The sequence below is a fragment of the Eretmochelys imbricata genome, chromosome 3 (assembly GCF_965152235.1).
Source record: "Eretmochelys imbricata isolate rEreImb1 chromosome 3, rEreImb1.hap1, whole genome shotgun sequence".
NCBI lineage: Eukaryota > Metazoa > Chordata > Testudines > Cheloniidae > Eretmochelys > Eretmochelys imbricata.
The window spans coordinates 85,035,676-85,051,696 of NC_135574.1; the positions used below are offsets into that span (position 1 = coordinate 85,035,676).

The 16,021-nt window shown below is 41.5% G+C and overlaps 1 protein-coding gene across 1 annotated transcript in view; it reads right to left on the reverse strand.

The window, feature by feature from the left end:
- The window catches only part of CDK19 (cyclin dependent kinase 19), a 234,114-nt gene that overhangs the window by 34,523 nt on the left and 183,570 nt on the right, over positions 1-16,021 (reverse strand). Inside the window, 2 exon segments of the mRNA XM_077812943.1 lie at positions 11,871-12,002; positions 14,530-14,587. Coding sequence (XP_077669069.1) covers positions 11,871-12,002; positions 14,530-14,587 — 190 coding nt within the window.

Below are 16,021 nucleotides of genomic sequence, written 5' to 3' on the forward strand. Positions count from 1 at the left end.
GTAACTAAATTGGCCAGGCTGTGAAAATGCTAGTGCCAAGAAGGCAGTCGGTGAAGCAATCCCATCCATATTTTGAGAATGAGGTAGTCCTCTGGAGCACTAACCTGCAGTGCAGCGTTGAGAGATATTGGATATTGCTGTAATAGTTTGAAGTTCAAATTGATGAAAGCGAAAATATCTCCACATCAGGGTTTTGTACCCTTAGATGGCGGTAAAGGTTGGCACAAGTCAAAGAATTATCTTCGATCAAGTGCTGATATCTAGACTACAACGTGGTAACAAACTTTTGTAGCGCTCTGTGGACATCAGCCAGTAACTGAACCTTTTCAACAGACACTTTTATTACTGCACTGATGAGCAGGAGGAGTGGCCTGCAGGAACCATTTGTTAATTGATGCAAACTTTTGGCTTTCTAAAAGAGAATCTTTTTATTTAAAAAGTAAGTTTTTAGCCCAATTCCTTCTGAAGGGAGCCTTGAAAACATAAGTGGTAACAGATTTCTGAGACTAATAGAAATTTGCAGCTGGGACCCATTTCTGCAGCAGGAGGCTGAGGAGACCTAAAGATTCAATCCCACTATAATTTGTACGTAAAATAAGAGAAGTTATGTTTGGGCATATCCCAAAGAATTACATAAAATCCTTAGGTTAGCCCTGCATAGTGGTGTAGTGGAGACAGGGGAGGTGAGCAATAAAGAGGCAGTGACCAAAAAATTGTTTGTAACCCTCTGCAAAATGCTAAGTCTGGTTCTGCTTGTTAACATTTTCAACTCTCGAAGTGCACTCAACTATTGCTGTGACTGTGGCAGCAGCTGCAAGGGAAACTCCCTTATGTCCCCACGCAGTCCTTGTATTGCACTGCATACTCCCCACAGCACCACTCCCTAACCAGCTGCTACAGCAGTTCATGACAAGGCTCAGGGAAGGAAAAGATGGGACTAAATGGCTGCTGTTCTAAGTGAGAGACCTGTGACCACTGCTGCTGATGCCTGCCTGTGCAGCCACAGTCCAAAGAGTTGGTGTTGGGAGGGAGCCTGAAGCCCCACTCTCCTGCCTGCAGCCTAAGGAAATCACTCCTCTACCCCATCTAGGGAAGAGCTGCCCAACTTACGAGGAAACATTTCCTAAGTGTCTGCCCAGCACCAGAGGGAGAATACTTCCACTCAACCAGCTACTCCAGAGCCAGAGGCTGTACGACAATCACTGCTGCTGTTGTGATAAGCATAAGCTTTCGTGAGCTACAGCTCACTTCATCGGATGAATGTAGTGGAAAATACAGTGGGGAGATTTTATATACACAGAGAACATGAAACAATGGGTGTTACCGTACACACTGTAACAAGAGTGATCAGGTAAGGTGAGCTCACCTAACCATAAAGAAAAGGAGTACTTGTGGCACCTTAGAGACTAACCAATTTATTTGAGCATAAGCTTTCATGAGCTACAGCGGATGAAGTGAGCTGTAGCTCACGAAAGCTTATGCTCAAATAAATTGGTTAGTCTCTAAGGTGCCACAAGTACTCCTTTTCTTTTTGCGAATACAGACTAACACGGCTGTTACTCTGAAACCTGTCACCTTACCATATACACCTTGTACTCTTGTTACAGTGTATATGGTAACACCCATTGTTTCATGTTCTCTGTGTATATAAAATCTCCCCACTGTATTTTCCACTACATGCATCCGATGAAGTAAGCTGTAGCTCACGAAAGCTTATGCTCAAATCAATTTGTTAGTCTCTAAGGTGCCACAAGTACTCCTTTTCTTTTCGTGGATACAGACTAACATGGCTGCTACTCTGAAACCTATCCTGTAACAGTGTATCTCTGTATAACTGAACATGAAATATAAAATCAAAGAACTTGGGTTCAACAGTCATTACATTTTGTGGGGGAAAAATCAGCCCAAGAAGAAGCTGAAGTGATAGTGGAAGGTATTGGGTAATGTAGACAGCACTGGGGCTAATGAACTTGCTTTTCCAATCCTGGGTTAGAATATATTAAATTGTCAGCGTCAATTTGTGTCACATTTTATGGTGGTCAGCTGATAGTGGTAAATGGGCAGTCTGACTGAAGATCCAATATCATACCACAAAATATGACAAAAATTGACATGATTGGCAGTCTCTGTTTAAGACTGAAAATCCACAGATTTTTATGTCAGGAATGAGGTGCATTTGGAGAGCCGTATGGGAAGCTTGGTCAGACTCCTTAAATTCAGGGCTAAAATTCACCACATGAGAAATCTAATCTATGTAGCTACTTATGTCCCTCAACACTATTCTATATCTGTATCCCACAATTAGTGGACTTTATCCTCACAACACTGCTGTGACTATTATTCTCACCTTACAGATGAGGAACTGAATCACAAGGTAGATTAAGTGACTTGCTGTAAACTACGAATGATATTTGTGGCTAAGCCAGTAATTAAACCGACACCTCGAGTTCCAGTCCAGGACGCTTATCCATTAGATCTTCTTTCCTAACCCGCAGTAGAATAACTCCCCTGGCTTCAGTACATATAGATTTGGCCCCCGTGTCTGGCTCAAGTCATTCCTATTAATCTTACTTTCATAACCGCTAACTGCACTCCAAAACTTTAAAAGATGCATTAGTGTTTCCTTTCAATTTTAGAAACTAAAACTTAGTTTATAAAAATGAAACACCTTTATGATCAGACTACTTAGTCTGTATCAGCTTGAGCCTTTACCAGTTTATTTTTGGACATTAATTCTGGGGAATATTCTATTTAATCTTAACAGCTAATTTAGAGTGCAGACTAGACAGAGTAATAGTAACTAGACACAGATATAACTAGTCTGCCAATTGAGGGAATGCTTAATGTAAGCAAGACTGCTACATGGCTTTTAACTCATGGTAATCTGTCAATTCTAACTTAGAGCAGTTTAGGTTTCACAAAATACCAATTTTTCAAACACCCTTGAAATGTTTTATATACATAACCTTGCAGGAAAAACTAACACCTGTTGTGTGTCTGCCAAATAACTTTGTGCAGTATTTTGGTTTTCAGGTGACCGCAGTGATGGAATTAGCTTTTCCTTTCCAAAACAATACCCCCCAAATATACTATATTGTGTACGCACAATATTTTCAAAGGAAGTCACTGTCAAGTAAGAAGGAAGGAACCCAAGGTACTCAGCAATAAATAATCCATTGCCTACTGTAACTAGATAAAGAGAGCAACATTTAATCTACTTTGTGCATTTCAGAAAAGAACGAATGCATTATAACCAAAAACCTTCAGTAAAGAAAAACAGTTAAACTATTATTGTTAAATACTATCTGAAACGTTCCTGCACCATCAAGTGTCACTTAGGGCATGAAGAAGGCTCTGCTATCCCTGTCTCTCCAGGGCCACTCACTGCATCCTTGTTCAGAAGTCCCATACAGGTTTTCCCTTTCTAAGCACTGTTTGGTGGAGGGATTCTTTTGATCAACCCTTTTTACATGTTCCACTAGCAGCTCAATGGCATGCCTGCCAAGGCAGAGGCTCTTGCTTCATTCTTAACACATGACCCAAATATTTCCATCATCTTTTCTTGATAACTCTCAGGATAAGATTATGTTGAATTCTGATAAATCTCAGCTTTTGTTATAAATATATTCCATTTGATACCTGATAACTTTCTGGGGCATTTGCTTTCAAAGGTGTGTCTACCTATAACTTTGGTGAATTTCCAGGTTTCACATTCATATGTTAAGGTGGAAATATCTGAGTTGAAAATTCATAGTTTGGTCTTTAAATTGTAGATTTTTCAAAGACCAAATCTTGCTGGTAATTGCTAATCCATGACATTATTTCCTTCTGGATATTGCCATTGGCTTGAATTTCACTGCCAAAGTATGTGAGTTGACCCACCTCTTGTACTCTTTTGCCTTCTAATGTAAAGCTTGAGCTGGGAGCTTATATTAACCCTATATTTTGCGATGTTGGACAGCCTTTTGGTCTTTGCTTGCATGCTGGCTGAGTGATTATACAGAAGAGCTATGTCATCAGCAAAAACTATTATCTTCTGCTAAGCTGTTGCTTACCCCGAGTAATGTAAATTAGATTGACTTAAGTGGTGGTGTAGACTTGCACTGAGAGTAACAGCTTCTTGTTTCTGGATAAGTACATGGAGACAAGCTTTCTTATTTTGGACAAAATGAAGTTTGAAGAGTTGGGACATAGAGACCATGAATGAGGAAATGCAGTAATCAAGGTGAGAGGATGGAAGAGAATGAAAACTAAAGCAGAGGTCTTATTTGTACAATATCTGATTTGGGCAATGATTCTGGGTTTGTAATAGGTAGATTTAGAATAATGTTTATATGCATGCATAATAAATTTGAAATAAGCTTCTCACAGTGACAGAATAGTCAATATTCACATCAAGGATGAGAACTCTCTAAAGCTAACCTAAGATGATAGCTAAAAGCCAGATCATTTGCAATTAATAATTAAATGGAACAATATATGGACAAGAGAGGAAAACTATACATACTGTGGAAAATGAGAACCTATGCCTATGTTATTTATCACATTTTCATAACGTTCAATTTCAAAACCATCTAGGCAATTTCTCCTCCCGAATGAACAAGTTCTGTTCAATGAGTGCCTTATTTAATTCAAGAGCTATTACTAATATATATATATATATATTTCTTGAGGGCTGTGGAACTTTAAAACGAGTTAAAATTATGTTCCTCAGAAAGAAATTTCAAGATGTAGCTTAAGAGCTTCCTCCTTCACCAAAGGAATGTGTCTCTAATGTGTGGTCTGCAGTTGAAATGGCAACTGTTCCTGGTATAATTAGCCTATTAAGATTGCTTGGTAATTGCTCACAACGCTAGAGGCAAAATACAAGTTTGGACTCATAAGGAGCATACACATTACAATTGCCATGTTATAAGCTTCTCCTCCTTGCCTTCAAACACTGCATAATTCCACACCCACATATATCTCTGTTCTAATTTCTTGTCCCCCTTTAACCTCTTCAGTAGGCCAACAAATCTGGTCTCCCCACTGCCTTTGTTCCTTTCTCCCTACCCTCATCTCCATGCTTTCTATCTCACTACCCCATGAGCCTGGAATACACTTTCTATCCATTTGTACAAGGCACCACGCTCCCTTCATTCAAATGCCTCCTAAAGACACACTTCTTATGTGAGGCCCACAAATGCTAACTCACATCAGTAGAAGCTGTCATTACTCCATTACAAAGCAAACAAACCTCTCTAAACTAGCACCATCCTCTGGGATTTTACAGTGAGTCCTTGTATATTTTGGTTTAAATAATAAAAACCTTTGGGTAGGAATAAAGTCATCTTTTGCATAATTAAACAACAATAATAATTTTATACTAATTCATTCTTCAAAGAGATCTCCTGATAGATAGATAGATAGATAGATAGATAGATAGATAGATAGATAATCACTCATCTATATCTGCAAACAATTTGTCAACTACCAGGAATAATTATCTGTGACATGAACTCAAGTGCCACAAAATACAGCCCTACTCAGCTCTACCTACTCTTCACCCAAGTACAGGGCCACTACCATCAAGTTGGTCCAGTACTTGGATGAGATCAACTCTTGGATAAAGAACTGCTGTCTGAACCTGAGCAAGACAGAGGTGACAATGTTGGGCTGAGGAAAGTACTTTGAAGAGCTTCCAGCCATTATGCAGTCTCTGTTCATTGAAGATACGCAACCACAGTTAGTCAGTTCACTCAGTCATCTAGGAGTATTCAAGGATTGCTCACTGGTGTTAAACTCTCACACAGCAGCATCCGTGAGTAATGCTTTCAACTGTCTCTGCTTTGCTAGGAAACTCCATCCCATCCTGGCAGACAAAGACCAGGGGCCTCAGTTATTCATGCCTTCTTCACCTCTTGGTTGGATTACAGCAATGCGATATAACTGACCTGAAACCTTCAGCACTTGGGAAACTTCCACTAGTTCAGAACACTGCAACACATCTCCTCAGCAACACAAGCTACCACAAACATATCAAACCCAAAAGCAGTCCCTCTGCTCTCTACACTGGCTTCCCAAAGAATTTCAAATCAAGTTCAAGGTCTTGATCCTTATTTTCAAAGCAGTCCATGACCTGGACGAAGGATACCTAGAAGACTGTCTTAGGCTCTGGGGCAAAGACCATGGTCGACAACTGTGCTCTTCTGGCACAACAGAACTCTCAACAAAAAGAGCAAAGCACGTCTGTGAGGGAAACAGAACTTTCTCTGGGGTGGCCTGAGACTGTGGAATGAACTCCCTCAGGAACTAATGACCATGCAAACCTCATAAGAACAGCCATACTGGGTCAGACCAATGGTCCAGCTAGCCCACTATCCTCTCTTCTGACAGTGACCAATGCCAGGTGCTTCAAAGGGAATAAACAGAATAGGCAATCGAGTGACCCATCTCCTGTCATTCAATCCCAGCTTCTGGCAGTCAGAGGCTAGGGACATCCAGAGCATGGGGCTGCATCCCTGACCATCTTGACTAGTTACTTCTTCATATGTCACATGCAAGGTGCATTTCTTTGACTTGCCTTCTCTTACATAAACACCTGAAATTTGTAATGTATATTAAAAATTAAACAAACAAAACTCTCACACCCTATCAAAACAAGACACTCAACTGCACATCTCACTCTGGGGAAAGGATGAGAGAGAAAAAAGCATGTCAGAGATGCATAGACACTTTGCTTAATGCACTACTGGAGGGTGCTCAGACATTATGGTGATGAGCATGGTATACAAAGTTACAAAACAGAAAGAACAGAATCAAGATAATTTCCCACTATGCAGTCAAGATAGCCTCCGGACTACTCTAAGTTACAGGTAGATGCAATGGCCCCATGGGGCTGTTGTGGCAGCTGGGGATTGCTGAAGCATATCAGAAACACAGCCATGCTCCTTTCCCATAGTCACACTCCTTACTCCACAGGTTGTGTCTAACACTAGGTATGCCAGCTCTAAGCCAACTGGGAATTCCTCCAAGATAGGATGATCCTCAGATAGCTATTTAAGCCAGCATTATGGCCACATTACATAGCTGCAGTGGTGCAAAAGGGTTGGAGTGCAACCAGGATCTTGCCCAATGTTCATATGTGACACAGTATTCTACATATCACATTATTCTACTCCTCCTTCAGGATGAACTCAATCCTGACAAATGCTAACAGAGGCCACATGGCTGTTTTCACAAACACCTTCAAGGACATAGGAAATTAAGAAATCACACAGTCACTGATAATCTAAAATGATATGTCTTGCTAAAGTCAATCTCAATTCTTCTCAGAGAAGGAATTCACTATCAGCATAAATCTGTCTCTTTATATACTTTTATAATATAGGACATTATTAGTAACAAAGGTGATTCAATTGACTATAACTGAGATCTTTGTACTGAGGGTAATAGAAATTTATATACCTAATACCTTGTGTGGTTAAGGATATTAGCAAAGCATAATAATTATTGCATAAATCACAGGTGCCTAGAAAATCCAATCTCACTCTGAGCCAAATGTTTAATTAGCACAGACTGCTTTCCGTAGGAAGCAAGATGACATGAAGAATAGTAAACTAAGAGGAGACTCTCATAGCCCTTTCTATACTTATAACTCATTCTATACTTCAGTTTTGTTCATATCACAAATAAGTGAACAGACCATGAGTTTTGGTTTGTTACATCTTCTTGATGACATCAATTGTTAAAGAAATACTAGATTTTAAAAAGAAGCTCAGCCAGCAGTCATTCAAACTCCATCCTCAAACTTACAGATAAAGCTGTAAGACAAGTTATGTTTTGCTGTTCTCCGAAATTAAGATCTTTAAAGGAACAGTTACATTATGCATTTTTTACACAATATATTAACATCTTTATTTATATATTTCAACTGGTGAAAAGCAGCATTTTTGAACTATTAGCTTTGAATATATTTGATGATGTTGCTAATATTTCTCTGCAGATAGAAATGAAGATTATTCACCTGTACCTAGAGTTCTTTAAGATGGACGCTACACGTTAACACCAATGGAACGTGCCAGTGTTGCAACTCTGACTGTGGAACATTTCACAACAGTGTCATCTGGAATGTTCTTGCACCTGCTCCTCCCACTGTTCCTGAATATTCTGAAGGCAAGGCTATGGGGAAGATGGTGAAAGGACTCCTAAAGCAGAAGACAACTTATCAGGTTCCAGATACGCATCCTGGTATTCAGTGGGTCCCATCATTGTTTCCTCTGACAACGTATGGGACAACCACTGGGGAATGCTCTCTATACTCCATAATAATAGAGATGGATTCGGGAGCAAAGGATCCAATGTATAAGGCTTCCACTGATTTCCAGGAGGGGTGGGTCCCTGTAAGACAAGTATGTTCAACATCCCCAAATTATGTAGCTGAGGGCCAGTAAAGCCATCTGGCTCAAGGCTCTCCCAAGACCGCCAATAATCTTCATCAGATTCCCATTTATAGTACCTACTGGGGTAAAGGTATGGCCTGTAGCTATATGAACTGAGGAACATCTGTGTAGTGTTGGCTCTGATACCCTTTCTTTTCACATGTTGGGAGCTGGGATTGTAAAGAATGGCTACTAATCTTGTATAGTAACTAGAGTACTTCCAGGTGTATGGTTCCTATCTATACTACCACCTGAGCAGCCTCTTGTGAGAAGCGTCCCTGAAGAGGATGGTCTTTATGCCACTTTTTTAGTGGACAGTGGTCTCAGAGCACTCTTGACTGACAATGCCAAGGACCAAGTATCGTGTTCTCTTTGAGCTTCTGACAAACCTGCACTGCGGTGCGGAGTCTCACCTGACAGAGTGAATTGTGAAAGAAATCCCTTTCTTAGAAGAGGACTTAGAAAGGGATTTTTCACATTGTCCTTGGGAGAGTGTTTACTCTTACCCTCTTCATGTCTCCCCTATTTTCTTCTAGAGTCCTTAACTCTGCTGGCAGTGGTCCCAGAGCTGGAGACAACTGTACTTGAAAGGGCACTTCCTGTTGCATTTGCCCAATGCACAGAGAGTCTGATGGGCTGGGGTCGGACTCTGGTCTCATTGAGCAATCATCAGGAACGTTTGGGGTCTGAACTCATGGGACTGACGAGTTCAGTGAGGGAAAGTCTGGCAGACGTTACAGCTGGGTGAGGTATGAGCTTCCCTGAGGCAATACAAACAAGTGTTGTAGCTGTCACTAACCAGGAAGTCCCAGAGGAAGACCATGCAGTTCTTGAAGCCTGGGTCCTTGGGCACGCTAGGCACCCTAGGCATGCTAGGGTTGGGAGGGTGGCAGGAGGACCCTCAAACCTTCAAAAGTTCTCCAAAACTAACACTAAAACTTTGGCAGAAAAAAAGAAACTATTTATAACTAATAAAACAAAGAGTGCTAGCTGAAGCTACGGACACTGGAGAAGTTCTGTCTTAGAACAAGCAGTAGAGAAGGAATTAGAGATGCGGTTGGTTTACACCACCCCTTATGCCCTCAGTTCAGAACACAAGGAGAAGGGTGTAAGCACGGACCAATGAACACTGTTAATGAAAATCTTCTGGTCTCAGGTGAATAGAACTTGTGCACACCTCGCATGGAATACACATAGGAACCACCACTCAAAGAAGAAATTAACCTAATTGTCACAATCTGATTCGGTGTCAGATTGTGAATCCAATCTTGGATCCGAGGCAATAAGTAGAATGGAAATTAGTGGCCGTGGCAATCTTAAAACTGAAAAGGGAGAAACAATCTTCCCTGGTGAAGTCTACGGGGAGGGAGTAAAAAGTGTTGGTGATCGTTTCCCCTTTGGGGAAGAGGGAGAAGGAAGTGGCCCTGAAACTTTTCTTATACTCCCCTTATCACTCTGATCCCTGGACGAAGGGACACATGAAACTTTCTCAGTTGATTCTAAGTGTAGATCTGAACAATGTACCTTCGGCAACTAATGTTACAATAGATGCTGACAGCACCTAGGAGTTGGAGCTAACATTCAAAACCGATATGCTTGTACCCCAGGATATGACTGTTCTTTAGGGATTTGCTCTATGTCACGGCCTTAACCTCTGGCCTCAGTTCGCAAGGTATTTTTGGAACTGACCTTGAGGGAACCAAGAGAGACCGAGAACGTTGCTTGGCTCTGCTAACAGGAACTGTATCTCGTGCCACACTCTTATCCAGAAGTGGAGACACTGGATTCAAAGGGGCATTCTTTTAGGACTGGCTATGCTAACACAGGCTGACACCTGTAGAGTTCTGCTATTTCTAGGCTTATGATCCAATGGCTTAGGATCCGTCAGAACCTAAGATTTTGCTTTCACTCCAGAAGTGGAAGACAGTACCTTTGCCAGCATCTTGGACTTTTTATTCCTTGAGGGCTAAGGTACTGTTCCAGCCTCTCAGTACTCACAAAACCAGTGTTTAAGAAACCAGAGGGTTTCGCTGGAATTGCCTCCTGAAGTAGTAAGGCTTGGAGATGGTTCTGATGCTTCCTGCCAGCTCTTGTGATGAAAGTGCTGTAGTTTGCACACAGTGAAGAAGAATGTCCTTCCCTCAAACAAGCTAGACATCTCATGTGGTCGTCCAAAACAGGGACAAAAGGTTCACCACTTAAATACTGGCCTCTTCCCCTTCAGATTCATCATAGGATCCATAAGTCCACATCAAGGTGTGGCAAGTAATAAAAACTAATAATGGAAATAATTTTATAAGGAAAATAAGCTAAATTTCTAACACTAATCCTAACTAACTCAGAAATCTAATGTACTGAGTCTTCAAAGAGGTTGACTCTGGGACAGAGCAGCCTGGAGAGGCTCCTGGTCTGTCTGCTGCTGCAGTGGGAAGGAACTGAGGCAGCTGGAGCACCACACCGTTTTTATAACCTGGCCCTCAGAATATTCAGGAACCGTGAGGAGAGGGACAGCAGGGGGCACACGCATGCTCCACCAGGCACTGCTATGAAATATTCCACTACCAGAGTTGCTCCACCTGCACACCCTTGAGTGGGAATGTGTAGAGGCCACTCAAAGAATTCCTCTGCCTGAAACAAAGCTTCTTTGTTCACCATGCTCTGCAGCACTTTGTTATGCCTTCCAGTTTACTTGCTTGTTTAGGAAGTTTAAAGGTAAACTGACAGATATTGCAACCCCACATACAGGGACCAATGTACAAAATTTCTGAATGTTTATGTATAACTGTGTTCTACTCCATGATGGGGGGAGGAGGTTATCACAGCTCCTCCAGGAGCTAAAGACACTGGGGGCTGATTATCCCTGGGACTGTAAACAACTCCAGAAAAGTTCCACCCTCTGTGTTTTCCAGAGACGAAGAGAGGCTTTTGGTACAAAAGGATGAGTTGAAACTAACTGGTGGTCTTCCTTTTGATTCAGCAAATGGACAGAACCTTCTGTCCAAACAAAGGCCCCACCCCTTGCTGAAGGCTTGGAAGGAACACTGGCCTATTAGACTCCCCATGTGGAAAATAGATGATTTCTGGTACATTTAGTAAGTGTGTACGTTCATTTACTGTTTTCAATGTTTTTTCTATAATGCTTTTGCCCTACATATAAATGTGCTTACCTTGGAAGAGCTGTATTGTCACTGGTAAAAACACAGTTATTGTCCTAAGCTAAGCACGGGCACTGCTGTTAGGCAGACTGGCTTGCTGGGGATATCACAGTCTGTAGCAGGGGACTGTGCAGTCTTTAATTCTAGTCAGAGGGGAGTGGGACAATAATTGCCACCCAGAGATAGGTGACAGCTGGAGACCTGAATGAGCACTTCTGGAATGCACCACAGAAGGAATACACATACAGTTATCCTGAAACTATAAACAACTTCACTTCCCTATACAGTAACTTACCAATTGCTTTTGTGTAATGTCTGGCACCAAGTAACAGTTCTGGAGCTCTATACCAGAACGTCACCACAACTGGATCCAAATCTGCTAAAGGTTTCAGAGGTGAATTGAACAATCTTGCAAAACCCATGTCAGCTGAAAAATAAATATTAAAACATTTGTTTGACTATACATAAGTCACAAAATGACAAGCAATATTTATAAGCATGATAAGCAAGATGTTTATTAGAACACAATGTAACCTAATATGATTGAACACTATAAATCATAGTTACTAGATATCTGACTGAATTACTTCAAATTATACTGGGCCCAACTCCGGTGACTTCAATTAAGTGATACCGTTATGTAACATTTAAAAGGTGGCTTCCTCATGGAACTGTAGTACAGTAAAACAATTATATCATGGCAATAATCAGGGCGGGGCGAGCAGGGCAACCACCCGGGGTGCAAAGCCGCTGGGGCGGTGGGGGCATTCAGGGGCCATGTGCCCCCCCCCAGATTTCAGCCTTCCATTTAGCACAGAGGTTTTCAAACTATGGGGCTTGCCTCCGGCCAGAAGCTGGCAGATCAGAAGCTGGTGGGAGCGGCCTGCCCAGCTTGGGCCCTGGCTCTCTGTGCTGTGGGCACCAGGGTGCTGGCTAGCTCCCCGGAAGCCTCCTCTACCCTACTCCCCAAGCTGGGCCGCCTCTGCATGGCCAGGCGCTCCCCAGATAGGGCAGGCGGCATAGCTCCAAACTGCACCTCGACACGCTCTTGTCTTTTCCCCCCGAAGGAGCCCAACGCCAGCCAGCGACAGCCCCTGAAGCCAGCACCTGCCTGTGGAGCCAGCTGCCATGAGATGTCCCCAAGGCATTCGCTCGCTGCTGCAGAGCAGCAGCAGAGCCAGGAGTGCCAGGGTAGCCCTGGTGACTGATGCCAATGTATCCACAAAATGAGAGAAAACAATGGCAGTGCCCTTGTTTCCCTGTACTATCCTTCTAATGTACCCCAACCCTGACTTGGAAGGATTACCTCTAGGGGTAAGAAAGTAGTTCAGTCTGCACATTACAGAGTTCCCTCAACTACCATTACTGCACAGCAAGCTAATGTGCTGTAGATTTACACCCTGACTTGCTGTGCAGCGATGTCCCATATGGACACTGCCACAGTGTGCTAAAAGTCTCAGAGTGCTCTTTGGCTACTACTACTTTTAAAGCATAGTAAGCCAAAGCATACTACAGGACTTGCAGTGTGCTGTAGCAATGTCCACATGGGACATTACTGCACAGCAAGCTAGTGTGCTGTAAATTCACACCCTGGCTTGCTGCACAGGAACATCTTGTATAGACAAGCCCTAACATATTTGCAGGATCAGGCACTAAATCCTGGCCTCTCTGCTGAATCCACCAATGAATGCCTGTTAATACACACTCTGATGGCAATAAATTTCAAATGTTATCAAGTTGTATAAATCAAGAATGCTAAGATAATATAGAGATAGAAGTTTATTTTATATAGGACTGGCTTTGTAGTAATGAGGAGGAACATTGGAAAGAGCAGACAGTCAAGTATGAATAAACACTTGAAAGAGTGGATGCAACCCCAAACCTCATCTGAACTGTTTTTAATATAATTTTGCATACAAAATCTCAAGTAAATGGGTTCTTTCACAACAGTTCAGCTCTCCGCTTTCTAGGAGTGACCAATACAAAGAACTGTAGAAGCATATACACACAAAACTTAGTCAAACATTTTCAAAAAAGTTCAGGTTGAGTCAAGGAATGGGAAAAAGTTCAGGTGGGTTACTATTTTATCCTAACTGATTTGAACATTCCCACCCAATACCTAAAAATAGCATACATTTGCTACATTAAAAACAAATTTTATATCCTCTTTATTATTGCCTAGTACCTGCATAGTATAATTAGATACGTGACTAATAGCTTCCACAGTGATTTTGTGTTTCCACTTTGATGCCTAATAGTTTTTTGTTGTATAGGGAAATCTTCAAATGAAAAGAGCACCATCTCTTTAAATTTTATATGCTAACGATGTCTGAGGAAATGTAGCATTGTTAAATACCATATTAATTCTTAGTTAAAATAATTCCACTGTTGCGACACAATTCTTAAATATTGAACTTTTTTCGTTTACCAAAAATGGATTTCCAGTAATTGCATTAACCAAAATGTGAACAGTTTTTTAAAACCAGTACTTAAGAACATAAGAATTGCCATACCATATCAGACCAATTATCCAGTTACCTTTCTAGTCCAGTAACCTGTCTCCAAAAGTCACCAGTACCAGAATGGTAGGTAGAAGTTGCAAGAAGCCTGTGTTGGGCAATTATTGATAAACACAGCCACAAGGAAAATTTCTACCTAACTGTTGATAGTTAGTACTTGGTTTATGCCCTGAAGCATGCCCTCATCTATACTTTTATCCAATCTAGTGTAAGTGTAGATGTCCTCATTTTCTATATAAATGTCTAATCCTTGCTAAATTCTTAACTTCAAACATACTTTTTGGCCAATATTCAGTTTAATTAGGAGTTGTGTACAAAATCTTGTTATTAAGAATACAGTGAATTTTAGAATGTTATGTTATTCTAAACTACCACATTGCGTAGAAAGTTCATTACTCATTGAATATCTAATGAATATGTTATTGAAAGGTTTACCTATTTTCACTCTTCCTCTTTCAGGACCTTCTCCCATTACCAGAATGTTTGCTGGTTTCTGAAAAATAAAAAGCAGAATATTCAACTGACTGACACCTTATGAGGAAGACAATCAAAACCCTGGGTAAATTGCTCAAATGGTTAATTACCCTCACTATTAAAAATTGGCACCTTATTTCTAGTCTGAATTTGTCTAACTTCAGCTTTCAGTCACTGGATCATGTTATACGTTTTTCTGCTAGACTTAAGATCTCCTTATTATCAAATTTCTACTCTTCCTGTAGACACTTATGGACTGTGATTAAATCATTCCTTAACCTTCTCTTTGATAAGCTACACAGATGGAACATCTTAGATCTTTCACTATTAATGCAGGTTTTCCAATCCTTTTATCATTCTCGTGGCTCTTCTCTGAACCCTCTCCAATTTTTCAACATCCTTCTTGAATTCTGCTCACCAAAATTGGACACAATATTCTAGTAGTAATTGCATCAGTGCAGAATACAGAGGCAATATAACCTCCCTGGTTCTACTCACCAGTCCCCCGTTTATGTATCCTACAATCACATTAGCCCTTTTAGCCAGTGTCACACCAGAAGCACATATTCAGTTGATTAGCAACTATGACACGTAAGAATTTTTCAGTCACTGTTTCCCAGGATAGAGTCCCTGTCACAGGCTGTCTAGCCTTTTAAGGCAAGCCAGGCACAGCCTTGCCTGTGACCATCACACTCAGCTAGGGGATAGCTGTCTGGAGACTTAAAAGTCTGCAGGGGATCAGTGAGAGGGGATAGAATCATAGAATCATAGAATATCAGGGTTGGAAGGGACCCCAGAAGGTCATCTAGTCCAACCCCCTGCTCGAAGCAGGACCAATTCCCAGTTAAATCATCCCAGCCAGGGCTTTGTCAAGCCTGACCTTAGGATCACCGACCTGTGAACACAGTCTAGGGGGGGAGACCCAGGAGAGAGGAGAAAAGGGGAGTTCCTGCTCTCTGGAAAGGGCCTAGTAAAGACAGGCTAGAAGATATCCATAGGGAGCAGCTTATAGTAGGGGAGACTTGCTGGAAAGAAACAATATAGGAAGAAGCTCTGCAGGACCTAGGGGTTGCAGGCGGAAGGCAGAGAACTTCAGAGTAGCACAAGGGGGCAGAAGAGTTATGAGTATGTATTTTTATTTGAACTTACAGGTGAATCTTTCTTACACTAGAAAGGGATGCAAAAAGAAAAGGAGTACTTGTGGCACCTTAAAGACTAACACATTTATTTGAGCATAAGCTTTCGTGAGCTACAGCTCACTTCATCGGATGCATGCAGTGGAAAATACAGTGGGAAGATTTTATATACACAGAAGACATGAAACAATGAGTGCTAACATACACACTGTAACAAGAGTGATCAGGTAAAGAGAGCTATTACCAGCAGGAGAGAAAAAAAAACCCAAACAACAAACCACCACCTTTTGTAGTGATAATCAAGGTGGGCCACTTCC